This window comes from Ascidia mentula, chromosome 5 (assembly GCF_947561715.1).
Source record: "Ascidia mentula chromosome 5, kaAscMent1.1, whole genome shotgun sequence".
In the NCBI taxonomy this organism is placed as follows: Eukaryota; Metazoa; Chordata; class Ascidiacea; order Phlebobranchia; family Ascidiidae; genus Ascidia; species Ascidia mentula.
This window is the reverse complement of record NC_138570.1, coordinates 7,538,399-7,565,388: the sequence shown is the minus strand read 5'-3', so window position 1 is coordinate 7,565,388 and position 26,990 is coordinate 7,538,399. Positions and strand designations below refer to the sequence as shown.

At 41.2% G+C, this 26,990-nt stretch overlaps 4 protein-coding genes across 7 annotated transcripts; all 4 read right to left on the bottom strand.

The window, feature by feature from the left end:
• Positions 1 to 1,073: 1,073 nt before the first annotated feature.
• On the bottom strand, positions 1,074 to 3,260 carry LOC145902808 (carboxypeptidase B-like). Its single transcript, XM_082990907.1, has 11 exons — positions 3,202 to 3,260; positions 3,059 to 3,137; positions 2,816 to 2,886; positions 2,421 to 2,577; positions 2,138 to 2,338; positions 1,962 to 2,072; positions 1,682 to 1,882; positions 1,528 to 1,614; positions 1,385 to 1,469; positions 1,212 to 1,324; positions 1,074 to 1,142 (listed from the first exon to the last, which is right to left on the bottom strand). Exons 1-11 carry the CDS (start codon positions 3,258 to 3,260, stop codon positions 1,074 to 1,076), a joined length of 1,233 nt encoding a protein of 410 aa, XP_082847033.1.
• A 740-nt stretch (positions 3,261 to 4,000) lies between these two features.
• On the bottom strand, positions 4,001 to 17,425 carry LOC145901445 (collagen alpha-6(VI) chain-like). Of its 2 annotated transcripts, XM_082989133.1 has the most exons (34): positions 17,405 to 17,425; positions 16,871 to 17,036; positions 16,725 to 16,807; positions 15,750 to 16,360; positions 15,405 to 15,558; positions 15,067 to 15,178; positions 14,877 to 14,995; positions 14,451 to 14,601; positions 13,551 to 13,802; positions 13,130 to 13,254; positions 12,543 to 12,780; positions 12,332 to 12,472; positions 12,014 to 12,204; positions 11,652 to 11,744; positions 11,214 to 11,370; positions 10,670 to 10,838; positions 10,319 to 10,496; positions 10,131 to 10,262; positions 9,626 to 9,734; positions 9,188 to 9,375; positions 8,714 to 8,923; positions 8,347 to 8,512; positions 8,242 to 8,286; positions 7,986 to 8,118; positions 7,744 to 7,917; positions 6,977 to 7,199; positions 6,607 to 6,702; positions 6,261 to 6,548; positions 5,783 to 5,836; positions 5,434 to 5,715; positions 5,313 to 5,373; positions 5,043 to 5,237; positions 4,736 to 4,908; positions 4,001 to 4,559 (listed from the first exon to the last, which is right to left on the bottom strand). In XM_082989133.1, the coding sequence occupies exons 2-34, from the start codon at positions 16,962 to 16,964 to the stop codon at positions 4,428 to 4,430; spliced, it is 5,529 nt and encodes a 1,842-aa protein (XP_082845259.1). In that variant the 5' UTR covers positions 16,965 to 17,036; positions 17,405 to 17,425; the 3' UTR covers positions 4,001 to 4,427. The 2 variants fall into 2 exon arrangements, with proteins under 2 accessions (XP_082845259.1, XP_082845258.1); XM_082989132.1 differs by lacking the exon at positions 17,405 to 17,425 and having other exon boundaries at positions 16,871 to 17,077.
• A 1,901-nt stretch (positions 17,426 to 19,326) lies between these two features.
• On the bottom strand, positions 19,327 to 21,523 carry LOC145903468 (uncharacterized). Of its 3 annotated transcripts, none has more exons than XM_082991546.1 (5): positions 20,948 to 21,523; positions 20,574 to 20,714; positions 20,320 to 20,415; positions 20,056 to 20,178; positions 19,327 to 19,590 (listed from the first exon to the last, which is right to left on the bottom strand). In XM_082991546.1, exons 1-5 carry the CDS (start codon positions 20,973 to 20,975, stop codon positions 19,538 to 19,540), a joined length of 441 nt encoding a protein of 146 aa, XP_082847672.1. In that variant the 5' UTR covers positions 20,976 to 21,523; the 3' UTR covers positions 19,327 to 19,537. The 3 variants fall into 3 exon arrangements, with proteins under 3 accessions (XP_082847672.1, XP_082847673.1, XP_082847674.1); XM_082991547.1 differs by having other exon boundaries at positions 20,056 to 20,181; positions 20,371 to 20,415; XM_082991548.1 differs by having other exon boundaries at positions 20,371 to 20,415; positions 20,948 to 21,520.
• A 725-nt stretch (positions 21,524 to 22,248) lies between these two features.
• On the bottom strand, positions 22,249 to 25,482 carry LOC145902807 (tubulointerstitial nephritis antigen-like). Its single transcript, XM_082990906.1, has 10 exons — positions 25,005 to 25,482; positions 24,873 to 24,936; positions 24,609 to 24,703; positions 23,948 to 24,053; positions 23,744 to 23,883; positions 23,159 to 23,303; positions 22,907 to 23,097; positions 22,673 to 22,796; positions 22,564 to 22,609; positions 22,249 to 22,371 (listed from the first exon to the last, which is right to left on the bottom strand). The coding sequence occupies exons 1-10, from the start codon at positions 25,444 to 25,446 to the stop codon at positions 22,249 to 22,251; spliced, it is 1,476 nt and encodes a 491-aa protein (XP_082847032.1). The 5' UTR covers positions 25,447 to 25,482.
• Between the last annotated feature and the right edge of the window lie 1,508 nt (positions 25,483 to 26,990).

Below are 26,990 nucleotides of genomic sequence, written 5' to 3'. Positions count from 1 at the left end.
TTGCTTGTCAATTAATGCGATGGGTGAGGTTGGTGAAATGACACCAATTTCGTCTGATTTCTAATATTTTAATACCAAACTCTAGTTAAAAACAAGAAACCATACCACCGAAAATCCTCATTTTCGAATAGCAATTATTTTGATGTGATGACACATTGTGACATACATAAAATTCCTTGTGACGTCAGAATCAATAACTTCTAGTTCAGCATGCAAGAAAGTCCTTTTTGAAGTAACATAAATTATACAAAGATTGGACTGAATCATTTGGGCCAGTGATTCCCAAGCTTTTTTGTGGTAGCGTAATGCGTACCACTTGGAGGTAAAACAATTTCGTCGTGTACCACCCAATTGAGTGTTACAAAGTAAGCGCTCCCCTAATCGCCAATTTGGTCTCCAGCGCCCCCCATACGATTGCAAACGCTCCCAGGGGGGCGCTGGCGCCCACTTTGGGAACCACTGCTTTAGGATAACACATGCTGAACCAGATAAAACATGCTGATTGCAAGATATGGGATACTTCAAAATCCCTGCAAATCTATGTTGCGAGGGGTTCAACAGGCCGGGAAGACATATATAACCGCGCTACTCTTCCTCCCCTGTTGGACCGACGGCGCAGCGAGAATATGCGTTCAGTTGGACGATGCTTTCCCTCGATAACCACAACTACATTTCGCGGTGCCCAAATCAAACAAATCAACGTGGTGGTGGGATACTACAGCACATAATTTAAAAATGGGCAGTATCATTCAAAATAATGAATACAACGCCAATAAAAGCCGTTTGCCCAACGTTAGCCCTGTTAGTAAACAGAAATCTAAGACACCGCCTGACTCATTTTTTCATGGTAAATCAAACCTCAGTTACAGAATATTAAAAAAGAAGTAATAAATTTTAACTTGTGTGGACTTTGATTTAACAGATATCAATTCGCACGAGTGCGTGATGTTGTTTGGCTATTGTACTCATCCAATCCATTACATTACAAAAGCAACCTCGCTGTCCTGTTAACTATTACAAATACACACTTTTGTGTCATCTATTTATTTTGATGAAAAGCATCCCTGTTGCAATCAATTGTCAATGACATGATTAGCAATGGCGTCGAGTGCCGGGTAGATCTCAGTGCAACTATCCGGGATCTGAAACAAAACGAATATAAACCGATGGGAAATGTCGCAACCTTATACTAGATTTGAATGGTAACATACAAATCTTTCTGGCAATATAAAGCCATATCGTCCAGTGTCTCTCAACTCAATAGTGTAAGAAATGCCTGAACCATTGTCGAGGGCAAAGTCGTCAGATCCACCAGCGGCCAAGTCTGTGGAAAAGTGTTAAATAGAAGCAAGGTGCCGATGGACAACTTGGATTCTTTACTTACACATGGATTGGTAACCGGGTCCGTATGTAAATTGTGTTCCAAATACACCAGCAAGAGCATCTTTGGATTCGATTGCCAATGCGTCCTAGATACAAAAAAAAATTACCAGTATCTTAATGAACGCGAGATGTTCGATAAACTACCAATTCATCCGCATTTGCAGCATCCTTGATAGCGTATGAATATGGATAGATGTAAACCTGTCCGTAGCTGTGGAACGTCACATAGGCCTGAAATGATGTACAGATACGATTACTAAAAACATGAAAATACGCAATATTAAAGTAATTTATTTACCTTAATATTATTGTTTCCTGTAATAAAGTTTTGCAGTCCTTGAGTCAAAGGTTCGGATGCTACAACTGGGCCATAGTAGGTTTCAGAGCAAGAGTTTGCCGATGATCCCGGTCCAGACCAATTGGCATCAAAGTTTCTGTTAGGATCAACTCCAGTGCAAAAAGTCCCGTAGTTGGATCTCGTCTTTCTCCACATACGATCCTATAAAATGAACCCATTAGAAATTATACCACGTACGCAACAGTTGGGGAATGAAGAAATATAATTAGGTTTATCTTACGTCGGACCACGAATAGGCATATCCGTCCATGTTAAGAGTTGGAAAGACAACAAATGTAAGTTGGTTTAAAATGTTGGTCACTCCACTGTCTGTTCCATAATTGCTGAGCATCTTCAAGAAACAAAATGTGTTTGATTCAAGCTAATTTTAAGACAATAAAAGTTTGCAAGGCTTACGCGGTTCACAAAACATTGGCAGACTGCTGGGGATATCCATTCCCTCGCGTGGATACCACAATCAATCACGAAAATCGGGTTGTTTGTATTTGTGCTCAAAGTAATTTGGGGAATTTCGCGACCCTCAAAAGTATGGGTCAAAATCTCATGTTTGGCAAGTGACGAATATTGGGCTGCGATGTCTTTCGACCATTGGTTGATCTGCGATTAACATGTGTAAATGTCTGCTTCAGATATTTTGTTCTTAGGGCTAAATTTTACGTAAACTTTTATACGTTCGAACCTCTTCAGCGTTGTGATATACGTTGTAGTCGTATCCGTCAAGCCGAGGTTTCTTGACATCAAATTGCTCATCGATCAACCCTTGGAGGTTTGAAATCTTAACAACATATTCCATCTTGGCGTTGTCGAGCTTGTGTTTTACCACGCGCAAATATGACCTGTGACAGACAAAAGCGGATAAATCATTATTTTAATTCCACTGTGTTCGCTCATGCGGTCAAGATAATATCGCAACTAAAGCTTTATACAACTACACACAGAAAATGTTGGAACTAATCTCGCTCCAAGTAAGATTTAATCTCCAATTCGGACTTTATACATGTGTAGGTTTTCTCTTGTTACGACTGCAGTACTAACATGATCGATCATTACTTTGAATATAATAGTTTTACTTACGCCGGGAAACGGATGTCGGCACTCTTGCCAACGAGAATAAGATCTGGTGAGTCAGGGGACCAAAAATCTGCCTAAATCCAGAAAGTTTAGGAAGTTAGGATCGTCATAAAGAGCATATTGCACATCATCGTGGTAATATATTTTAGCAGAGTTTTTTCGTGATTTATTGTGATTTGAATGAAACTTATTTCGGACTGATTTGAGCAACCTATTCTAACGCATTTTTTTAATTCCATATCTTACCAGCCCATCAAAAGAACCAAATTCCTTGATAAGCCTGAGGTGGGAAGGCGTCTTTGGAAAAAGGGTCAGAACCTGATCCCTGTAAAATATGAATTAATAATGAGTCTTTAATGTGTATATCCTTTAACCAAATGCACGCCTACCCGTCGAATCGCTTGGCGCATGCAAACGCAACGCAAGCTAGTACCATTAAGAACTTCATATCGGTGCTGTCTGTGTCCAGTGCTGTACAGAATGCGCAAAATTTACTTCGGCTCTACGTTAAATACTTTTCCGCTATCGAGGCTGGGGAACAAACAGCACTGTGCAAATTAAAACACCCAAGGTGATTGGGCGCTACCTATTTTTGTAAATATATAACCATTGGTCAACGAGGAGGGTGAAGCAAATTTCAAGAAAGACAGCAGGTTGTGGTTTTACCACGGTTCGTTGACAAACGCAATGTAGGGGAGCGGGACCGGAGATGGCCTGTACGGTTTTTTATAAGTTGTTTATTTTGTTTTGCTGAAATATGCACCTAATTCCCATGTCTTATTTTGTCGTTAGGGCATTGCCCCAAGAACAGAAGGTGCTTCGTTCGTTTTGCATCACAAAAATAGTCAAATCATTTTTGAACGTTGGTCAAAATCACCATTAGCCCACCCAAGAGTACGTAGTGGAATATACAATCAACCAACAAATACTGTATTTTGTTCAACTGTACCTGATAACCTTACACATACAAATTAAATTCTCTCGGTATCACTAATATGTTTTTTTCGAATATAATGTTCTAAACAGACATGATTTAATTCTAAACTTCCTGTTAATGTGTGATGGAGACATTAAGCTTTTGTGAAAGTGCTTCAACAATATATCTAATTGCAGTTTAAAGTGCTTTGTCCTAGGTTTCCAACGTTTTCGCTTATCTGGTCGTGTGGTGTTGAGTTAAAACGATTACCAATGCTTCCTTTATACTCTAGTTGATAACATTCACTGATGCCTCGCGTAAAGCAGTGTAGTCGTGATTGAAGTGGCACAATAATGAGATGCATAACTAATAGAAAACAAGCAAAGTGACTTGAAGAACGACACAAGCGCAAAAGCCACAAAAAGATTTAAAGGAATAAAAGAATGCTGATCACGATTTTTTAAAACATGCTGTGTTGCGTGAAGTTAAACTACAAAAAATCATTTGAATAAGTTTGAAGACTTATAATCGACCGCAAGAGGTAGATCACATTGCTTATCAAAATTCATTGATTAATTACTGTCATAAGTGCGACAGCGCACACTTGACCACGGTGTTTGTGAACAATTGCGATCAGTACAAGTGCAAACATATTCGACACTGGCAAAAAGGCAGCACCGTGATTTTCAACATCGCCCATCATCCTTTTTCGTTTCTGCCACGAGTGTCGCCCATCACGTAGTTGGACGCTTGGCTATTGCGCTGCAGAAGACTGTAGACGGTGCGATAACAAAAACGCGTGTCGCAAGTTCCCGTCAGTCCAGGCGATCCCTGCAGAAAAGCAAACGTCACACCTTTGGAGAGTTAACGACAAACACATGCCGACGAAAGGTTGGCAAACAAACTGCCACGCCACATCGGCACTCATGACGTCGCTGTGAAAACCACCATATGCTAAACGCTCTTGCACACGAGACGTTCGGGGTTTTAAAATTATAACTAGTTACCCGATATCCTTGCACGCCAGGCCTTCCACGTGGTCCGCGCGCCCCTTGCAGACCCCGCTCTCCAGGTTGGCCATGGACTGTTTGACCCGGAGTACCACGTTCCCCTTTCACACCAGTTGGTCCTCGAACACCTTCTCCACGCGATCCTTTGTCACCTTTATCTCCATTCTTCCCTGCAAACGTGTTTACAAGACTCAAAACTAAACATCGAAAATTTATGGCATACAAGTACGTAACTCAGTTTACGTGTCGATAGAACGGCAATTTGTTTATATTACCACAGAATTTTACATCGCGATTGCAATACCTGGCCTTCCGCGTGATCCCGGGATGCCTTGTACGCCCTGCAAACCTATGTCGCCAGGGGAACCGGGCGGGCCAGGAATGCCTGTATCACCACGATAACCTCGCTGCCCTGGTGGGCCGTCAGCTCCGCGGGGACCTTCTTTGAGTTGAAAGCTGCCTCCTTCAATCACCTCAATTATCTTTCGCGGTACTTCATCTGGTTAATAATATCGTAGTTTTTGAAAATCACAAGAGAATTAATAAAAAAAACAGCTACGAATTTCACGCTTACTTTGCATGATTTCCAACACAAGCTCATACACAATTTGTCGAACCCTTTGTTCAGATATGCCCTAAAAACAACATCACTGTAAACATGACAGTTAACGTAAACAAAATTTTGGAAAACTTACTCTATTGATTCCCTTTATCGGACGATTGATGCCATTGCGACCAACATCCCCTTTTTGTCCCTTTTGACCTTTGCTTCCAGACAATCCTGGCCCTTCCACATCACTTGGGGGCGCAGTGACGATTGGACCTTCAGGACCAATTGGTCCGCGAGATCCTGGGGGACCTGGAGGACCAGGAGGACCTGGATTTCCGGGTGGCCCTAATGGACCTGCAGGACCTATTGGACCCAGTGGACCCGGTAATCCTTCTATACCAGGCTCACCGTGCGGGCCTGGTTCTCCCTAATTATACAGATTTGGTTAATATTTTTCATCAAAGATTCATTTTAAAGTTAAATGTATGTTTTACCGGTAATCCGTTCGGTCCACGAAATCCGGGAAGTCCCATACTTCCGCTCTCACCCTATGGGGCCAAAAACAACTTAATTAAACACTTCAATTACGATAACAAGTTTTCCAGAAACTTTTATTATCAGCAGATATAGTTTGACAAACATGACGATTATTTTCGACTGTACCGGCTGCCCAGTTTCTCAGACGAACAGGTGCGGTGTTTCCCGCGACCCGCAAACGTCATATTTTGCTGACAAGTCACATTACTTTTGTTAATTTTTTACAAGGTTTATTAAAGAAATTAACTAATTTACTACAGACTGTAAAGGCATTAACTACAATTTATGCTTTAGTATTGTAAAACCGTCGATTATAAAAGTCCAATTTTGCAACAACAACAAATAAATGATGGAGTACGTTGCATCTCCGCAATAAAACTTCAGCTTGGGTATAATTGTAAACATAATAGCTAAAATACAGAAACGGATGTACACCTTTACACCATTTTCTCCGGGAACCCCAGGCTCGCCGTGACCACCTGCTGTCCCATCCGGTCCTGAAGGTCCAGGGGGCCCTGGTGGTCCAGGAGGCCCTGGTGGTCCAGGTGAACCGGGAAGCTGTGGCTTGCCGCCCACTGAAAAAGTGACAATATCGGGTGTGGATACCGACCTTGTTGTGAATTGAACTATATCCACTGGACCCCCTCCACCAGGCAATGGGTTTTTGCTCGTTGGGGTAACAACGGGTGCGTCCGTAACAAAGTCTGGATTCTGCTGTAAGCACTGCAAAAATGCCTATTGCGTTAATTTTTGTTGCTACCCGTAAGCCATGTATGCCAACCAGTGGATGATAGTAGTCTTCGAATTCGCAGCACTGCTCAAAGTTGTCTTGCTGTTGTCCCGTGTGACATTTGATGATAAGATCTTGAAATGAAACCTAAAATAGAGTGCGTTTACCCACCCTGTACTTATAATAAACAATTTTAGTTTCGATTGTCTTGTCGTCAGGCTTCAGTTATTATTTGATATTTTTAACTCTAAAACCATGAAACTTGGAAATGGCCAGAACACTATTTGCTGTGACATAAACAATTTTATTATTTTAACAACGTTGTCGCACGTTTGAATAGTTTCATTTTCCGACTGATACTTGATAAAATTATTCGGCACAATTCAAAATACATATGTGCATAAGTAGTCATGCAACTTGCCACTGGAGTTTTCCCTTTTCGTAGGGCAGACGCGATTTTGACGTCTCCGGTTTTGTCAAAAGCTCGGACAGTTGGCGACATGAAGGAGTAAACCCCAACTTCTGAACAATCCATGTAAACGCGAACTTGATGCGACTCGACCTTGATTTCAATCTTGTGCCACGCCTTATCGTAAATGTACTTGGAATGTTCATTGCTGACAATTATATCCGGTGAACCCTTCCTGTAAAGCCCAAGTTGGTGATTACCAGACTTGGACAATTATATTTTTGGGCGTTCTTGAATTTGAATAGAATTAAAACTAGACGTGCTCAGGTTAAGTCTTGTTAATTCCTAGCTAGACCTTTTGCCAACAATATATCAATTTGGTGCACGCCGATGGCCCAGTTGGTCTAAGATGGAAAGGAGATTTCTAATTATTTTGCCTCTATGGCTATATATGTCAGGAATGGTGCTAGGACATAGGACAGTGGACGTAGGGTTTATCTCAAGAGGCGTAAGGGATATACTGACTAAAACTACTGATATGATGCTTTTTGTTTTGCTTCAAAAGTATACAGTCCGAGAGTTAATTTGAATGGAATACCAGGGATTATCTATTATAATGGTACACATTAGTCTTTGTAATTGTGGATTCAGTTTCTTTACTTATCTCTGTGAAAAGTCGTAGGTATTACATGGAATGTAAAACAGAACAACGTCTCCCACATGCAATCGCGCTTCAAAGCTATTCGTTAATTTATGGCATGTAGAATTAGATGTAAAACCTTTTGATTTTCATTTCTTTTGTGGACCCGTGAAAAGATACGCTGAACTCTGTATCGCCTTCGTTGTCAGTAATTCTTATTAACTCCCAATTGCTTGACTTGCTTGTCGCCTTCTTCATTTGTTGCAAACTTACAACAGTAAAATGGCTCGGAAATTCACCCGGAAAAATGGACCTAAAATTTAATTCCTTCTTGAAAAACTAAGAAAAAGAACAACAGATTTGGTTCATGAAATGTGTTACTTTTTCGGTTTGGTCAGTTTGCTCTTCCGTGTGTTGATTTTGTAAGCTGGAATTCCTTTGTTCATTCCCTTTTCTCGCCTCACGCCTCTTATAGATCCAGAGGCCAGGCCAAAACTCTTTATCAGGTCAACGCCTGATAAAAATAAAACGACACACATTGTATATTGGACCTGATTTTAACATAACTTCAGATCCAGATCATAACTTCAGATTAGATATCAAGATTAAAACGCGCAAATGTTAAGTTGAAATGAACCTTGTATGTATTGGTTGTTACGCTGCATGATCGGACATCGGCTACCTGCAAAAATGAATACAATGTAATTAGTGCATAAGATTATCCAACAGCAAAAACATATACATCTGCACACGGTGTTGGCGATGCGAGAATTTAGAGGTGCCAGCTCGGAGAAATCCTCAACAAAAAGGAAATTTTCGCTCACAGGTTTGCTTGCCAACAATTGCAGTGATGAAACTTCTCCACTTCCCACCTCGACCACGAACATTCTAACTCCATCTCGACCAGCCTATAGCAGATAAATAAAACTAATAAGAAACCCTTGATCAGGTCACTTCACAACAAATGACAAAACCAAACCTACAAGAGATTAAACAAAATATTAGAACTACCAACGAAAACTGTCTTTAACATTATACGGAAACTGAGCGTTTTTTTCAAATGAGCGAAAAAATTCTTTTGAAAATTCCCTTTAAAAATTTTGCCTCACCTCTGCAGCTTCTTTTATAGCAACATCTTCATCTGATATTTGTCGATCGCTTATTATCAGCAGCATATCCAGAGCATTTTCCCTTCCTCCATTGCTAGATGCAAACATTTGGCCCGCGGAAAGCGAAATCAAATCCCCCAGACTTGCCAAGCCTGAGGCTTGTTGCAACGCTTCAATCGCCTCTAGTAGACTTTCGCTTGTGTTAAAATCCTTGAGGAAATTGGTTTAATTGTTTACATTATTAGAAAGAAAGAACCCTCATTTGTTGTTATGGTCGTGTTCTGTCCTTTGTTCGCAATATAAGAAATTTGCATTTGAAGAAGGTTCGCGGTTTCGACAGGGCAGCAACAACAGGAAACGAATGGAATTTTTTTACTAATCTTTTTACCATTTAAAGCTTATGCGGAGTTAACACGTCAGACCTCAAATCTAGTTGGATTATTCAAACATATAACCTTTCGTCCAAGAACCTACCGTTAGGTTGAACTCGATGGTGGGTGCTTGTCCGTTTTGTAGCAAACCCACTTGTGTTGCCTGTGGTCCGACCAATAGTTTGCTGACAGTGCTCAGTAGAAAAGATTTAGTTGCTTGATAATTACTTGGTGATATGCCCGGGGAACTGTCAACAAGGATGACTAAGTCAATTAAGGCCGTGTCGCAACCTGGGAAAGAGAAAGACAGTAAATTTATTTTTTGCATTTTGTGCGACCTAAGGTTTTGATGAACATTGCATGGTCTCATATTTTTGTATAGCAACAATACTGGGAACATTAAATTTTCAAACTTTAAATCCAAAACCTCGGCAAAATTTAAAGGGAAATATCTATGGGAACATATGGGCTGAAAAGAAATTGACTTACGAGGCTTTGTGACAACTTTACAAGGCAATAATCTGACATGTGACGCAAATACCTGGCACAACAGCTGAGCAAATTCCTCGAGCGACCGTTTTGTCGACCTTTCGCAATTCTCTAGTTCGTCTAACCGTATAAAAGAAGTCCGACTGGGGCGGGGTCACAATCTGCGGGGAATGGTGTGTTTGCTTATGGTGGAAGACTTGTCTCGTGGTAAAGGGAGTGTTTTAGGCAAGTTTGTTGCGATTGTCATTGGTAACTTTATAACGGCAAGGAAAAGACAATTAACAAGAAGTCCATAGTGTGCACTAGATGCATGCATTTCACGTAGATGTTGCTTTGCCACAGTGTAGAGGAAAATCAATATTCGATTTATACAAGTAATCTATGTCAAACAAGTTACCCATCCGAATGTTGCCACGTGCCACAAAACTAAATGTTCATACAATAGTATATTGTATTCGAAACCCACACTCTAAACCGTTAGGTTAAAGCGCAACATTTGTACCTACTTACACAAAGCAACAAAACTTCACCACACGCGATTCGAAACGTAAACGCACCTGTGCGATTTGGGAGTGATTGACCTTTAAACCGGCCGCCACTGCAAACACCGGAGTTCCATCATGCAGAAGTGATCCCGTCGCACTGGTAAGTTCGTCGACGGAGTCTGAGGCTGTTATCACCAGTACGGCCTGATACAACGATCAGTAAAGGAGTGATCTCTAATGGCACGGCAAAATACACATACCTTCGGAACGTTCGGTCGCACTCCGATCGCGTTGTTGGTTAAGCCATTATGCGCCTCTTTCAAAGCCGCGCCAAGTCTGCAAGGAGGTCGGGTGGTTTTGTCGTACGTGGATTCAAGCCGATCGATCGCAGCTAGAAGGGATTCAGTGTCGTCGTGGGTTGTGAAATTAAATTCCCACCTGCAGTGTTCACAGTTACAAGAATATTATGAGTTCGTGTGTTTGTGTAAAGCTCCTTGTTATGCTTATGCTGGACTTTAATGAAAAAGCAGGAAAATATAGGACTTCTTTGAACATACAGTTTGTCATTCATTGCGTCGGTGTATGTTAATACAAAATACCTCACATCTCACCTAGCAGTTTTGTCAAATTGCAAAAGCGATATCTTGGTTCTGTAGTTTCCAATTGCAAACGCAGAAGCAAGGCCGGAGAGAAATTTCTTTGCCGACGAGAAAGACGCTTTTCTTCTACCGATCGATGAGTCGAGCATCACGACCAAATCTAGCTCCGCATCAGGACACACTTGAAACAATTAAATTATTCCATGATATCTCCTATCATACGAAAAACATACAATTACAGTGCTTTAAAACCGACCAAGTTTCAACACCAAGTTCTGCACAATAAAGTGGAAAATCATTTCATAAGTATAGGTGCGAAAAACTTGGAGTTTATTAATTTAAACAAGAAAGCCAAAGCGATAAAGGCCTGCCTACCTCCGCGCTCTCTTGGTTGCAGCTCATTCTCAAATTGCACTGATGATGGACGCAGTCGTATTCGAAACGTTTGCAGATATGGTATAGCAGCATATTAGCTTTGGCTTTCTTGTTCACTTTATAGGCATTTACATTTTTACTATTAATTGCATCAAACGTGTAAAAACATTAAAACCCTTACATATTCTGCCACGATTGCCGGCAGAGCAAATTTTTTTGATGAGGTTGTCTTGAATCAAGTTTATGGCATCAAAATTGCTCACTCGATACACGTAGTTCTGATCTGGGTTTGACGCGATAATTTGTAGTTGGTCGAGGGATGCCTCTCCCACTCCAATCTAGAGATAACAAATCAAGAACTTCTGATAAAAGTGGCTTGAGTTTGTCAGTGGCTTTGTACATTTAAAGATGGTCTAAGTGGAATTAATTACAGTGCTGTATATTGCTTTTACTCAACACCCATACCAAAAAAAGTACAGGGTTGTCCAAACTCTGGTTTTAGTTGTAAGGATAGCAAGTAATATTGACGGTATAAGTAATACCCAATAAAATGTCCGTAAAACAACTGTTTGTAAGCCCCAACAAAGAAATTTCATTATTGTTTCCAAGTGTTGCTTACCGCAAATGTCTTTGTGTCCTTCTTGGTGTGCATAACATCGGCTGCCTCCTGTATTGAGTCTCTTGAAACACCGTCTGTCATCACTATCAAGACCTGTGAATTCGCAAACAAAACACCCTCAAACACAAGTTAAATCGTGCATCGCTTTTTGCCGGCGCCGCCCTTGGCACTTAATGGCATGTTCGGTTGTTGAAAGTTCAGCGAGGAGTGATGGGTTGCTTAATATTTTGTAAGTGTCGTTTCATCGACCAGCATCCAGCTTATACATGCATAATATACAATGAATTTTCCAACTAAAGCCATTTGATTGTATTGCACAATTCCTGTGCTACAGAAAAGACATATTTAGTTTAATGCCTCACTTTGTTTACGCCAGGTCGTGCACCCGCATCAGGAACCAAGCTTGTCAGTCGTGTAAAGTTAAGAGCGGCCCCAATGCTGGTCTTCCCTCTTTTGTAAAATATGTTTTCGATTGCGCTCAGCACAGCAGTTTTTGTGAAGTAGTCAGACATTAGAAACTCAACGTTTGGATCATCACTGTACTGGTTCACGCCTTTAAAAGTACGTGAATGAAATGCCTCTGTACAGTCTTGTAAAGATGTTTTAATGTCAATAGATATTAGAAAACACTTTAATCCGACACAAATTACTGTGTTTACAAGTGTCAACATGTTCCATACCCACTCGCGTTGTGTACAAGCCGATATCGAGAGTTGAAGTCAAAGATTGGACCCAGTTCTTTACTTTGACAAAATTGGTTGGATTAATGCTGGTAGATCCATCGAGAAGGAACTGCACGTCCAGTTCAGTATTCTCGCAAACTACATTTACACAAACAAAATGCACATGAGGCGTACCAAAACCTAACCACACTAACACGTCACGCGTAACCTGTTTCTATGCGCTGACATGTTTTGGTGACAAAAAGTGAAGTTATCGTGTGCAGATCAATCACTCCGTCGCTCACTTCGATGACGTCATCCGGGGAGGTCGCAAGTTTTGCGAGCATCGTTGCATCCTCGTCGGTGCCAAAATTGACTAGGAGGGCGCGAACATTTTTATCTCGCAGCGCGGCAGTGGCAGCAGCAAGGTCGTCGTCCGAGTTTTGGTCGGTCAATATCACAAGTAACTGTACAACGAAGAGAAAAAGAGGCAGGTTTGTTTCATAAAGAGAAGGATCATAGACGCCTTTAAGTAACTTTTGAAACCCTAAACTTCAGGTTAAGTAACTTTTAAAACCCTAAACTTCAGGTTAAATAACGTTTAAACCCTAAACTTCGTACAGGGGGCGATTATTTCTGTTGAAATACTCTCTACTACAGGCGGGATAACATTACTAACAATTATGTTGCTCATTTCGCAAGCCCGCCCACTACGAGAATACGTTACAATGGGCTTGTACTTACTCCTGTGCGTTACCGCGCTTTAAGCTTTCTGGCAGCCATAAACAAGCACGTAAAAGAGTGTGTAATGCTAACCTTTTTGGCGCCCTCCCGATCATTCTCCATCATGGAGGACAAGGTGAGGTTTATTGCTAAACCCAAGCGAGACGCAGTCCCCGGAACGATGCTCGTGATACGGCCAATGCGCTCCAGCACTTCAGCTGAACAAAACAAACGAAGGTTTTGCCTCATCTGATCTCCTGCCGACAAGTGGAGTAATTGCGTGGGCGTTTTGGGATTGACAGATGCGCTTTTATAGGCCTACAGTTTCACAGACTCCACGCTGCTAGCCCTTTATATTTTTTTAAATGCATTTAAATGTTCAAACAACAGTCGGTCTCCAAACTTTTATGTTGTTATCGTGGTTTTCAATCACAAATCAAACCTTACGTACTATTTTTTTTCTATTTTCATTCCATACGTTCATTTAATTTTACTCGGTCGATCCTAAACTTACACTTTGTTGCTTCATCACTGAACGGGAGTGCGTTGGTGACATTTTCGCCGTACGTAGATACGGCCACGCGAGTGTAGTGCTCGCCAATAAAATAACTGTCTACGACCATCTTGAGCCACGTCTTGATAAGGGCGCTCGTGATTACGGTGTCGTATCGCTTCATGACAAACGTGTCATCGGCGTTGCCGTTCTCTGTTTGCGGTATTGATGCGTGAACCAGGAATTGAAGATCGATCAGCGACGAAGGGCAATCTGCGAGACGCAGAATGGAAAACAACCGTAATCTCAAAACGAATGTAAAACTATGCAAAATTTTTGATTGGTCATGCAAATACTTGGCTAAGCAACATATTTTTGGTTAGGTTCACATTTGTGGAAAAATAATTGTGTGATAAGTCGTAACATTGAACATTGAACATGGGAAAATCTTTTGCTGGTCAATAGTGAGTTTGTCACACTCGAGGAAACCAGTACGGAATGTTGAGCACAATGTGTTTTGAACTCAAAACACACCAAACCAAGCGTGCTAAACATACCATTCAATCTTGAACTTGCCAGAACGGCATTGTACTCAAATCGCCTTTTATCATTTGTTCCGCGGGGCTTTGATTCGATCACATTTGCTACCCGAGACCCGAACGTGATATTTGCACAACCTCGGAAAATGGCAAATATTCGCTTGTCTCAAAGCCTGTGCGCCAGGGCACGCAACGGTTGTGCGATAAAACTCGGCAATGGGTGTCCAGGATAAAGGGAGGTGTTTGCACAAAGGAAACCTGGAGAGCACGAGGCAATGCTCTGAATTTATGGCCTGAACGTCTGATTCGTATTGCGGTCATCAACTGTTCGTGTACCCTGATTGACGACAATTCGAGATTCATTTGACATTATATAACTTACTGGGGTGTATCAGCGAACACATGTGTTTGATTAGCTGACTTTTCGTCCCGGTAAGTTTGTCATAGCCAGATATGCTGATCACGTGATGCGACGCGGGACGTGAGCCGATGGTCTTTAGTTTGGCCCTGCTCGGCCCGCTGCCCACGCCAATCTGTACAAAAGTAAATAAAAATAGTAGTTATGTAAAGGAATTATCGTTTGACCCCAAATAGAAACAAATTGGATTTGTGTTAATTGGTCATATATCATCATTATTTGAAGGTGAAAAGTAGGTTATGATATGAAAGAAATCGACTGCAAATGAAATAATTGGTAATTATTAGCAACGTCCCTGTGTAGTACTGGCATACTATATATACAGTTTGGTTACAATCGCTCAGTTACCCAAGGTCTAGCAGCCACGAAATTTATCAAAAACATCTCTACCGCAAAAACTTTTGCTCCCGTAAATCGCAGCTTTTCCACCGCCGCCATCCACCTTTTTCGGTTGTCCCTACTCCCGTCGGTCACAAAAACTACAACTTGGTGAACGTCTTCGCGCATGCCTGAAATATGAGTGTGTGTTTTAAGGCTAGTGTTGATTTCTACATTCTTGTGTCCAAACATCCCGTCATACCGTTGTACTCGGAAAGCGTGTTCTGCACGATAAATTCTATAGCGGGGGAGGCTTCAGCGTCTCCACGAATTTGCTCCATCGATTCGATCGCAAACACCACGTTTCTCTTGGTCTACGAAATCCGCAAAAATGTGTTGTTGCGTAGCTGCTACTTAGTAATGTGGGTGCATATTTATTACCAGCGAAGAGTCGTGATATATTTGACTCTCAAACACATATTTATGAAGTTAAACGATTGGTTTGTGTCTATACAGCGCTGTTACTTATTAGACTAAAAAATCTCGATGTTCAATCAGCACATCAGGTAGAAACAAATTAGTCATTTCTTTTGTACTCACCGCATGTGCGTTGAGCTCAAATTCGGATCTAACAATACCCCCGAACTGTACAACCGCTACCCGAGTGTCGTTAAGGCCAACATCAAATTGTTTTACCAAGCCTGACATCCATGTCACCATCCATTCAAATTCGTCTGAATCAACGCTGCTGGACCTGCACGTTAAAGCGACAAAGTCATGTTTTAAACTGATTTTGGCCACATCTACCACATGAAACTCCTGTGTAGTGTTTTCGTGCACAATATGCCTGTATAAAGCTTCATCATATTTTAGGGCTTGACAAAATTTTACATTTTCTTATTCAGTGCTTTTTAAATTTCTTTCTTTTTGTAAAACCCTGCGTACCCGTCCACAAGAAAAACCAAATCGTGCTTTGCCTGGGGACAGGCGTGGATCGCGCTGTCGCAAAGTCTCAGCCCCACGTCCCTGTCGACGTCGGATAATCTCCAGCTGCCTTCGAGACGAAGAAGATGGCCGACTGCATTGTTCTTCAAGGACGCTGTCCCGCGATCCCCAACTCCGACCCCAATTATCGAAACAGCGTGGTAGTCATCCACCGGGCCCCGTGGGAAGCAAGACAAATCCGTGGGGATCGTGTCTAGCGACGTACCCGACGAAATGACGACTATCACCTTCGGTACTGGTCGTATGGTTTCCAATTCACCTCTGGCGCTTGGTCGCATCCCGAATACTTGGTCACAAACGTAGGATATTGCGTTACCAACGCGCCGAGCACCTCCAAGTGGCCGAGCATTCGTTACCAGGTCCAATATCTCGGTTTTGTTTTTGAGTCGCGTGGCTGCGCTTTGCGACTGGTCGAGGAGCACGTCCAAAAATCCACCCGACACTTGGGAGAGATTATTGAGGGGCTGCACATCAAAGCCGTACATGAGCACGGATGGTCTCACGGTCGCCGACGTCACATCGTAGGCATCTATTATTCGTTTCACGAAGTTCTAGAAAGACTACGTTTCAGCATTTCACGAGAAGCTTCAAAACATGGAGGTATTTCAACTAAACGAATACGAAACATGAATAACATACTAAAAGAGCAGACAAGAACAAATGTTAAGCAATGTTAAAGGGGTCCGTGGATCTGTTACAGATATCCGCGAATGAGCGAGAATTACCTTCTCAGTAAACTGTACGTATGTTTTGTATTTTCATTGTTTCTCCGTGTCGGTGGTTTTTCGTTAATTTTTACATAAGTTTGAAGCTTTTCAACTTCTCATGTCACACTCCTTTATTTATTCAAAGAAATTTATATATGAAGGGTCCATGGCTACCAAAGTGTCTAGAAACGCTGGTTAATTGTCTTACTTTGAAACTGCGTAGATTGCTTGATGAGACCGATGCAGAAGAATCGATAAGAAAAGCAACATCAAGGGACGAAGTCGGGCAACCTGTGCAACAAATTTTGAACTATCACGATTAATTGAAACTGAAATGGCCAACTTTACGCTTACCAGCTGGTAGTCGACCCAGAAAAGCGTTAGATGAAGGTGCCAGTAACAAAAGCGTGGCTAGCGTTGCCCGCACGATTTCTTGAAATAGTTTCATGGCGATAAACTTTTTCTTGTTATTACATGGTTTGTGAAGGTGTTACAATGTCAAGGGCCAGTGTTCAAATACCTAGATACGTATATAGGCAACTTGTAAACATAAATAGCAATGTTTTTCTACACATAAGCTTTATTTTTATACATCAAATTTGCGTTATGTTACTGATTAAGCAAGTAAAGTCATTGATAAGACAGGCTTACTGATATTTTTTTACTGTATATAATGGTAATTTATTCTTGCAATAGTTTAGGATTTGCCAATATTTCCCCCCCATGGAACTGTAACGTTGCTTTATTCATAAACCATCCTCTTTGTGTACGGCTTCAATGTGTAACAAACTACTATTGACGATCGTGGTTATGTCAGCATGGTTATTGTCTGGTAGCAGCAAATCCAAGACAACCGCACAATGTGGCGTAAACGCGGTTTCCATTCACCTCGCAATCCGAAAAATATTGGTCTTGGGGAAATTGCAGTGCTGAACATCTACCCACAGTTTTCCGCATGTGTTAAAATCCACGGTATTTATAGTAAGTCAATAACCACCATACAAAAGCGTTGGCTTTATTGGCCATTTGTACCCATATGCTGATCTTTCAGAAACCCTGTTCGATTTACTCTAATCCATGAAGGAACTTTGAACTAAAAACCACCCAGTGCTAAGATTTTCTAAGCTGAAATATAATTTTATACTAACTGTACCCAGACACCCCGCCGCCAGTCCTAGCACTCTGCTAAGCGAAGCAAGTCTACCTCAGATGTTTCCACCTGAGCGCACACGGTTAAAAAGTCTTTTTGCCATATCAGGCCACTCATAGGATTATAGTTAATCTCCATGCTGTCATGTTGCCATTAAACCTCTGCAAAAGTGGACCTTTGTCACCGTCGCTTTGATCTGACTACTATTAGCTCACTGTCTGACAATGCTAAGTTATGCAAAAGTATGTGCAAACTATCGGTGCCTTGCCAATGCCTAAAAGCTGTTTGTTGAGCAAATAAAACAAATAGTTTGGCGCACTACTGTGTATCATCGCTGCCACCGAGTCACAGACGAAAATTCTGCCAGCGAGAAGTCCCGTCAGGCTACATTTGCACGCGATCCTTGGTATCTTGTGCTGACAAATGTACGAGTGGCGGTTGTTGCTTTCTTTCGGCCCGTTTCGTATTGTGCTTTCTCAAGCGTTGCGCAGGCCGACCTGGTGTCTATGTTTAGTTCATAATATTTTTTGGGACGCGAAATAAATCCTCCAAGGTAATGCGGCTATTGTAACTACACGGCCTTTGCCTTGGTTAATAATTAACCTCGACCCATCGCAATCGAACAGCCGGCTGAGATCCTGAAGCGGAAATGCCTTGTCGCGCTTTTCTGCCTCTCTATAAAACATCAAATTAGGCCAAGGGTAAATATCAAATGTCTCCGGCAAACCGTGGTGAATGTGATCAATTTATTCTTGCAAATAGCAAAGACTCATAAATTGAGTCGGTTTGTTTGCAAACACTTGGAACCGAATGCACATTAGGTCGGGGACCGACATTAAGGCGGAGTTGACCGACATTTAAGCGAAGCGGATCCGACTATCTCTTAGACATGTAAAATCGCGCATTTGAACAACACCATGAGTGATGCTAATCATGCCAGCTAATTGTCTGGTTTACTGCGGTTAAAGAGCCACTGATCTCCGAGGTATGACTCCTTTACGTTGTAATCCCTTAGGAATTGTCCCTGAAGACTAATTACATTTGGTATTTCAGTATGTTCCCAATGCAACTTGGAATTTAATCACGATTGGTCAGTACATTATGGCTTGACATGTTTGTATACTGCCGATGGATTAAAGTTTCTTATGCGCAGCATAGGTGTGGTCACCAGTATTGTCTAACCGCTAGGTAGAAACAAAGAGTTGCACAAGGAAGTCGTAAACCCGCTGTGGTACGGGATACAGAAAATGAGGGGTGACGTAATTTTGGTTTTCACAATTATACTTCTGAACTAAAATGTGGGCTTTTATTGGTGCCGCGAACCTTAAACTTAAGAACAAAGACATTTTTGCATTTATTTCTGTTATTTGTTTCAATATACTCTAGAATAACAAGTATCGCGTGACCTCACTCATCATTCTTTCATTCATGTATTTAAAAAAAAATTGGAGGCTTCGCAGACCACATATTTACTTCTTCTTAGACACACCAACTGTACGACCGCGTCTACCAATGGATTAGGAGTAGACCGCAGTAGTGCCAAAGACTCAACCTAATTTTTATCGAATGAGGATCGCCGTTCACAATGTTTGTCATACTCGCAAATGAAGGTTGCAGTTACACCAGTTCACCTAAACTCGTTTGGGCCAAACTTCCCATACAAAAAAGAAACGAGGTGTTTAATATATAACGCTTACAATATGCACAGTGGATATCGGATAAACGCAATAAAACACAGACGGTCGAGGTGTGTGACGTCAAACAAATCACACGGCCTTCCTTGATTCAACCGCTACCCGCACTTCCTCATATACACGTCATTTCTCTTGACCCCCCGGGGTAATAGTTCGCATAGAATACAATCTGCCCTTTTATTCATCTTGATGAACCGCTTCCTGGTATGTGGGTAAACGCTCCCGGGATTCTGCACAAAAGCATTTATTATATTTTTGCTTGGGCGCTTAATAGGTCCGAACTTTCATACAGCGGTGGATTCTTCTCAACAATTTGTCGTAAAGCATGGTTGGGGTTAACATTTGCAGTGTACCACATAAAGTCAAGAACTATTTAGACAGGGCTATATTAACAACATAAAAACGCTGTTTTTAAATAACAAAAAATCGTAAACTGTAGATCAGGACAACATTTTCAGGAAAATGAAGGGCATTGGAATAATAAACCGCAAAGGTCTTCATTTTCAAGCGCTGAACCAACTTAATGAAATTTGTAAAATGCTGTGCCAGGGACATGACCTGCACATTCCATAATAAAATACTGATTGGAAATTTGGTAATTTTATTCGCAGGAGCTCAAGCTGGAAAATTCCCAAATTTTTTAAAGGTCTGTCCAATAATACCCACAATTTGTGACACATTGCAATGTTCCCTACCTGCCAAAGTGCTGGCTTCGGTCGAAACGTTGCTGTTTGAATAGAAACTGGCAAGGGATGGAGCTGATGGGTTCAATGCGGAAGGGGAAGCATGTGTGCTGAGTGATTGATAATCACCAGTTGCTGCTTAGAACAGTAAACAAAGTCACCGAACGTTCAAGAAATAAAACGACAACCGATTTTGGTTGGAAATGGGACTTGTGACTATATCTTACTATTCTATTCTATACGTTACTTGGTTTGGACTACTATTACGGGCCTTACTTAACGCTGGGTAAAGACGGGGCGCCGCGCTGATTGTTGGAAGATGCTCACCTTGACTGGTGCGGAAAGGCTGTTCTCTCAGCGCGAAAGTATCGTCTGTAAAAAGTTTCTGCGTTGATATCAGTTGACTTGTATTGTATTTGTGTGTTTACTCAACCGTATTAAATATTACGACTAATCTTTCCAAAGGCCAACTCAATCGCATTGTTAAAAAAAGTACAAAAGATATCACGTAGGCGGAAATTATTACGAACCGCATGCAACTTCGAAGTCTTCTCCTTCGTTTTGTCTTGGTTCTTCAAGCTGCTGCTGGCAGAATTGTTTCCATATGACGTAGGATATAAAACTTATCAGCAGAATTACCACAAGGGCGAGCAGAAGAAAGATAAGAATCTCTGCATTGAAAAAATGTTATGTTTGGTATTCACGCATCTCCCAGTTTGTTGCCATAACTCAGTTCCCTTCAGCAACCAATTGGCCTCAAATACACACTTTAATAACAATTAACCGAATGCACTTGACGTTAAACCCCTCAAAAGCACTTCAAATTTTGAAAGGTGCCCAAGCTCGGGGATTCGTTTACTACCAACACTATCAAATGCTAAGAAAAAGTATATATAAAACTAACCTTTTTGAGAGTTTGAGAGATGAATCATTGCTGGCAAAGAGTCACAGTGTTTGTTTTAAAACTAAATCTTACACCTATGTTGAAACGCTTAGATTCTTGAAACTCCTATGGAAACTGACAATATATAGCTAGCTTCCTCAAACGTATATCCAACAAAACAACCTAAATATGCACATTTTAATTCAGTTACTGCATGCAGTACAAGGTTATCTTTAAGTCCTATTATAAACTTCCGAAGTAAAAGGAACTGTCTGTTCGGATTAATCCCTCGTTTGGTGCATTTGCCACATGCTGTTAGTCATATTGGTTAACCAACAAACAATACAGCCCTAGATTCTCCTCTAAAAGTATTTAAATACCTAACTGGCTTCATCTGGCGTTGTTTTCCTGTATACAGAAAGCAAGGGAATGAGCCTTGTCTATTGGAGTACTTCAATATCAATAATATCCCAAACTTGCCTTCCCGCTACACAGCCCTCTACTTGAGTGTAGGCGGGCATGTAAAGTGTGGCGTAATCAATCCACAAATACACATGGTTACCTCTTATGATTGTGACTAGCCCACAACATGTGTATAAGTGCGCATAGCACACCGTCACATCCCAGCATTAAGGCGAGTGCATCGAAACAGCATGCATGCATTCATGCACACACTCACCTTTTACGTGCTTCCTACTGGGGCGAGCGACACATTTCTGGTTGACCGCGTCGCCCCTTCACGCTCGCTTGCATGAAACTGACGTTGAATTCCTGTTGGTTCTCATGCAACTGACGTATTTAAGCGGTAGTCAGTAAGAAAATTTCATGACATTACATAGACCATGACGTTGGAGTGTAACAAGTACAATAGGTAATTGTTGTTGCTCAATGTTTTTTTTTATAAAAAACGACAAAACGTGTCTCCCAATATTTCGTAATCCCGTGCTTTTATGCGCGTTCAAGTGTACAAACACTTCTTATCGCGACTTGCACCTCAGAAGTCCCCGGGATTACGATCTTTCTACATTCGGCGAGTGATTAATAAGCAGGGGTGACGCCAACAGCCATCACACTGTGCAACATTGTACGTACGAAAGAAGATAGAACACTATGGCAAAAGAGTATAAATCATCAAATGTGTGGCGCAGGCGGTTTACACATGACATGACGTAAGTTGTAAGTCAAACGAGTGCTTTAATGCCCACGTCGACTGAGTAATGTATATTATGCAATAACTTTGCAGTAGCCTAACGCTCCAGTTGCTGGTGTGGACAACAAAGCAAATGTACAACTACAATAACGACATTTTTATTTGAATCTTTTCATGTTGTATTTTCATTTGCCGGCCATGCACCCAAAACCAGCGATTCGATTTCCGATTCTCCTTCGCGGATGCGAAAATATCCCCCTTCGCCCCAGTCTGTTCCCCAAGAATTTTCGGCAATCTGGAAAGTGAGATTTCCTATTCTATTAAAAGAACACATCAGTAATCTTCCACCTTCCATCGCAGAAAGTGCAGCGGTTTTTCAATACATAACAGAAATTTAAAAGATTGGTCTTGCTAAAAATCCATAGTCACATGCAACATGCTTGTGCTACAGGGTTCTTAAGGTTATTTAGTCCAAAAGTAACATTACCCAAAACTTGGTTTTGAATCCAAAAATGCTTTTAGTCACTCCCCACCTGAGCACAAAAAGTAAACATATTGAATATATAACAAACAAACAGGTAAATGCTGAGACCAACCCAATCACTTTCACGGCGTGGAAACTGTAGCTCAAAAGATCCTCGTTCCAAATGTCCCCTAGGTGTGTTGTCATGTATATGCCAGACTTGTAGGCAAAGAAATCGGGCCGCACTTTCATCACAGCTGAAACCAACATCACCACGAAAACAAAACATTAAATGAAGTTTTTTAACACAAGTAAAAATTAAAAGAATTGTTACAGAGAAAATGACGCTGTCAGGCAAAAGTTATACCCTGTACCGGTCCGTTGTGGAATATTTCCCACTTAATGTCCGCGGGGTGAGGCGATATCCTGTAGGCTGGTGATGATCTGTACACATGTGCAGCAGTAGGCGTCGTACTGAAGGGACATTTTAGATGGTGTCTCTTCTTGTGAACATTACAGTCGGCGATGGCAAACGGATAGCATGATGTCGTTACAGTTCTGAAAAAAAACTTTTTTTGTTTCCAGGTAATGTGTCGGTTGTTGTTGAAAAAAAATTTACCCCACTTTTCTGAGAAACCACCAAGCTTTGTCCGGCCGTTCCCCAGAGCAAGGAGTTTTGGAGAGACATGACAGTAGATGGTAAGGGGAAAGATCAACGTCCACAGTGCCATTGGACTGGATACGTAGTCGATCGCTAGCAACACCTAGTGACCATAAGTATCATTTTCAATGGCCACTTGGTTTTAAATCGAATCATTTTGCGCAAAAAAAACAACTACGTAAGAGGATACACAAATCCATAAAGATTATAGAGGTGCCCTTGAATTACTAAGAACTTGTTTAACTTCTTTCTCTTCCACGAGTAACATGAAGTAATGTGATAAAGACGAAAGTGTTAGTCATTTTAAAAAATGTAAAAGCAAACTGTTCGAGCCAACGTTATAGGGTTATGTGTTACAGACATATTCAATTTAACGCCAAACAATATTCCCGATATTATGATGATTGTTTCATGGTTTGACTGGCTGTAACAAAAAATCAAGAAAAAGGTTCAAATGGTTCAAAATTTCTCTTTTGAAATAAATAATAGCGACAAGATTGCTGCTATAAGCGTCTTGGAAACTATGCCTAGGCATTAACTCACTTGTAGTGGTAAAAGCCCAAGAACTGCCACAGTCTTTCTGATCGCGGGGTCCTTTTATCCAATCAGGCCATTTGACCCTTGCGTCAAAGCTCTCTGGGGCGGGAAAGTTCCAATCGGGAACGTGTATCGCGTTCATTGTTCTTGATAGTAAATGTGCTGCTTTACGCACTGATCATAAAACGCTTTAGTTCAACTGATTCTCACCTGACCACTTGTGGTACATTTTTTGTACCAAGGCGTCTTTTGTATCCTTCCTCCTGAGTCAGACCCAACAAAAATGAGTAATTTTCTGCTGTCCAGCCGTAACCACCTGCATAAACAACACCAACACAACATCAATCGATACTTTGTTTTGTCTGCGCCTTGCGCGCGATAATGAGATAACTACTGAGCCACACACTTATCCGATATTTTGTAAACACGCGATCAACCATCCGCAGTCATAATTTACCACTGTGACTTATGAAAGGCAGTCTCGGAAAACATGCAGCTTTTGTTCGCCGCCGATCCCTTAGGGCAAGTAAGGCACAATACAGTTGAGTGAGTTTGTTGTTACTTGTAAGAAAAGTCTCGGCAACGTTCACGACTATGCAATTCATCACTTTGTGCTATCGGTTTTGCACAATGCGTAATTGTAAACCGGCCTACGGGAAATGCAACGTTAAGAACGCGAACATTGCACCCGACCTCGGTATACCAACGTCATATTACAAATAAATCGTGTTTGGATGTTGCGCAAGTATTGGATTTTACCGAAAGCTTCGCAAGTGCTTTTATTGCGATCCGGGGGTTAACTAAACAACTTTCGATAGAGCTATTCGTCACATCGGAATAAAGCAAACAGCCCCGTGAGTTTGATAGTTACCTTTATTTATTGCTTCCACAATATTTGGCCGAATGAGGCAAACACGCTCCTCGCAGCTCAACAGAAAATATCCGTTGTCCGCCGAATCACACACGCTTAAAATGTACAGAAGAAAACTTGCTATGTGTTTTGCTCGTAGAAATATATTGTATGTTACCAGCGAATAAACTATCTATACTACATATTAAAATATTAGCACTGTAAGTATTATCAGAGATACAAAATAATTGATGTTTTTAGACAGATTTGATATCACACGTTTACCAGTGGTTGCAGTTAATTTTGGTAGTCTCTCCGAATAGATAATTGTGTCCATTGTAAAAGCACACTGAAAATATAACGTAATGTTTTTTTTACAACAAGACTTACAACTTACAATTTATTAATAGGTTTTACCTGCATCTGTACGACTTTCATAATGGCTTGTAGTAGATGGTACACCAATTATATTGTCGCTTAAGTCAAACGCTGGGGCGATTACTGATCTAACGATGTTCGGCCGAGAGCAGATGGTTAAATAATCTGCGCAGCAGTCAGAATGAATTTCTCTATTGCAAAATTGGTCGCAGTAGCAGGTAGTCCCAAACAAGGTGACCACACATTTATCGTTGCGCCCCGCGCAGCAGTGCGTTGTGTCGCCTGTAACACCTTGTTTTCTGGCAGAGCAAAAACCAATGGAACGCCGAAAACGTCTGTTAACGTGAAAAAACCCAATAACTTCATCTGTCTTCGTTTGTTGATTACTGTCTGTGGATTGCAACAGTCGCCTGGCGATTGCTAATCTGGTAAAAACCACAAAGCAAAAAGTACTGCATACCATGAAATGCCAATTTTTCATGCCTAATTGCTGTTTAACTTCCACTTTGACGTTGCAGATGAAATCACGAACTCGCGGCCGAACAAGAACACCTCGTATTGCGTGCAAGGCCACAATTACCGCAAGCAAGGTTACACCAAAACGCGAAGAAGTTGTCTGCAAAACTTTGCCTTGTTTTGTTTGGATAAGATCGCTACGAATTGTGTATCTCCTGGCTAGATCGGTTTATCAAGTGCGAACCGATACTTGATGCAGCTAAACGCACGAATACGTTACAGCCTAACAGTAAAACACTTCACTATATTAAGACGATACAGGTGGCCATCGCATGGCGATAATATACCCTGTTTGAAAAATGCCAACAACAAAGCACGAGTTGTTCAAATTTAGCCATCGTGATGTCATATTCCCGCGAGCGGGTTAAGTGGTGGGAACAAACTAAGTGTTCTTTTTGATCAGGACACTAACACTGTCCATACTGTAATTGTAGTTATTTTATATTGCAAACCTCTGACATAGAACAATCAATAAAGGCTACGAGTTTACTTTTGTGCCCCGCAGTTTCACCAGCTTAAAATATATTGTGAGAACAGACTGAAAAGGCCCGATTTTTATAGAATGAATGACATAAAAAACCTTCTTCCTAATAACCCACTGGTATACACGGGTGCCGATTCAAAATACTCCGAGATTGCAAGGAGGATTTTGAATCGGCACCCGTGTATACCAGTGGTTTTCAACCAGGGCGCTATTTGTTACCTTCAGGGGTAACGCGAGATTTTCTTAGTATTTAATCTGGCATTTTTTTTATCATAAACGGCTAGCTTTTACCGGTAATGCATTGCTACATCAAGGGCACAAATTATGTAAAATAGAAATTTATTAAGCCTACATGTATAAGGGCTATATAATTTATTGCTATCGTTTATCCATGTGTTGTTCGTATGGCATTTTAAAAATTGGGTACAGCGTGACATATTCTACCGCTAGGAAAAAAGTCGTTTTACGTTCCCTGTGCACGCCGTTACTGCATCACGACTACAGCCACGACAACTGTGATCATTTTGTGAACCACTCGAAAAACGCTGTTTTGTGTAAAATTTATTGCAAAGTAAGTAAGTTCACAGTATCGCACTAAATCTAATACTTTGCTGCAAAACCAAAACTCGCCCTGATACTTAAATTATTTTATTGTGGTCCCGGTATTTTGAGAATTTCCCACTTTTACTCTACTCCACACTCGGCTAAAAAAAAAGAATATCGACTCCAATCACGGCAGGATCATTTCTGTTTTGCTAAAAAATTGGCATTTTGTTATTTTGGTTCATGGCGATCTCTATTGTGGAGGTACATTTTGGTTTTGCACTCCAGCTGCCGTGTAAGACTATGGTGTGAGAAAATTTTCCAGCAAATTTCCGAAATAAAGCCTGTAAAGCAGTGGTTCTTAACCTTTTTTCTATCACGCCTCCTTTTAGTAACGGACTTGTGCCTTACGCCCCCCCCCCTCAAACTGTAAATAGGTTTCATACCAAAAGCAATTGTGTTTTTGTCGATCTACGTAAATA

Coding starts and splice junctions, on each gene's coding strand:
- LOC145902808 (XM_082990907.1), bottom strand. CDS start 3,260: ATGAAGTTCTTAATGGTACTAGCTTGCGTTGCGTTTGCATGCGCCAAG. Junction 2,887..3,058: donor TTGGTTCTTTTGATGGGCTG/GTAAGATATGGA, acceptor TTCTGGATTTAG/GCAGATTTTTGGTCCCCTGA. Junction 2,073..2,137: donor GCCAATGTTTTGTGAACCGC/GTAAGCCTTGCA, acceptor TGTTTCTTGAAG/ATGCTCAGCAATTATGGAAC.
- LOC145901445 (XM_082989133.1), bottom strand. CDS start 16,964: ATGAAACTATTTCAAGAAATCGTGCGGGCAACGCTAGCCACGCTTTTG. Junction 11,745..12,013: donor CACGACCTGGCGTAAACAAA/GTGAGGCATTAA, acceptor GCGAATTCACAG/GTCTTGATAGTGATGACAGA. Junction 10,263..10,318: donor TGCGACCGAACGTTCCGAAG/GTATGTGTATTT, acceptor TCGTTGTATCAG/GCCGTACTGGTGATAACAGC.
- LOC145903468 (XM_082991546.1), bottom strand. CDS start 20,975: ATGATTCATCTCTCAAACTCTCAAAAAG. Junction 20,715..20,947: donor TCTCTCAAACTCTCAAAAAG/GTTAGTTTTATA, acceptor TTTTCAATGCAG/AGATTCTTATCTTTCTTCTG. Junction 19,591..20,055: donor CGAAGCCAGCACTTTGGCAG/GTAGGGAACATT, acceptor GCTTTTGTGCAG/AATCCCGGGAGCGTTTACCC.
- LOC145902807 (XM_082990906.1), bottom strand. CDS start 25,446: ATGAAAAATTGGCATTTCATGGTATGCAGTACTTTTTGCTTTGTGGTT. Junction 23,884..23,947: donor AATGTACCACAAGTGGTCAG/GTGAGAATCAGT, acceptor TTTACTATCAAG/AACAATGAACGCGATACACG. Junction 22,372..22,563: donor GATTCAAAACCAAGTTTTGG/GTAATGTTACTT, acceptor CTCACTTTCCAG/ATTGCCGAAAATTCTTGGGG.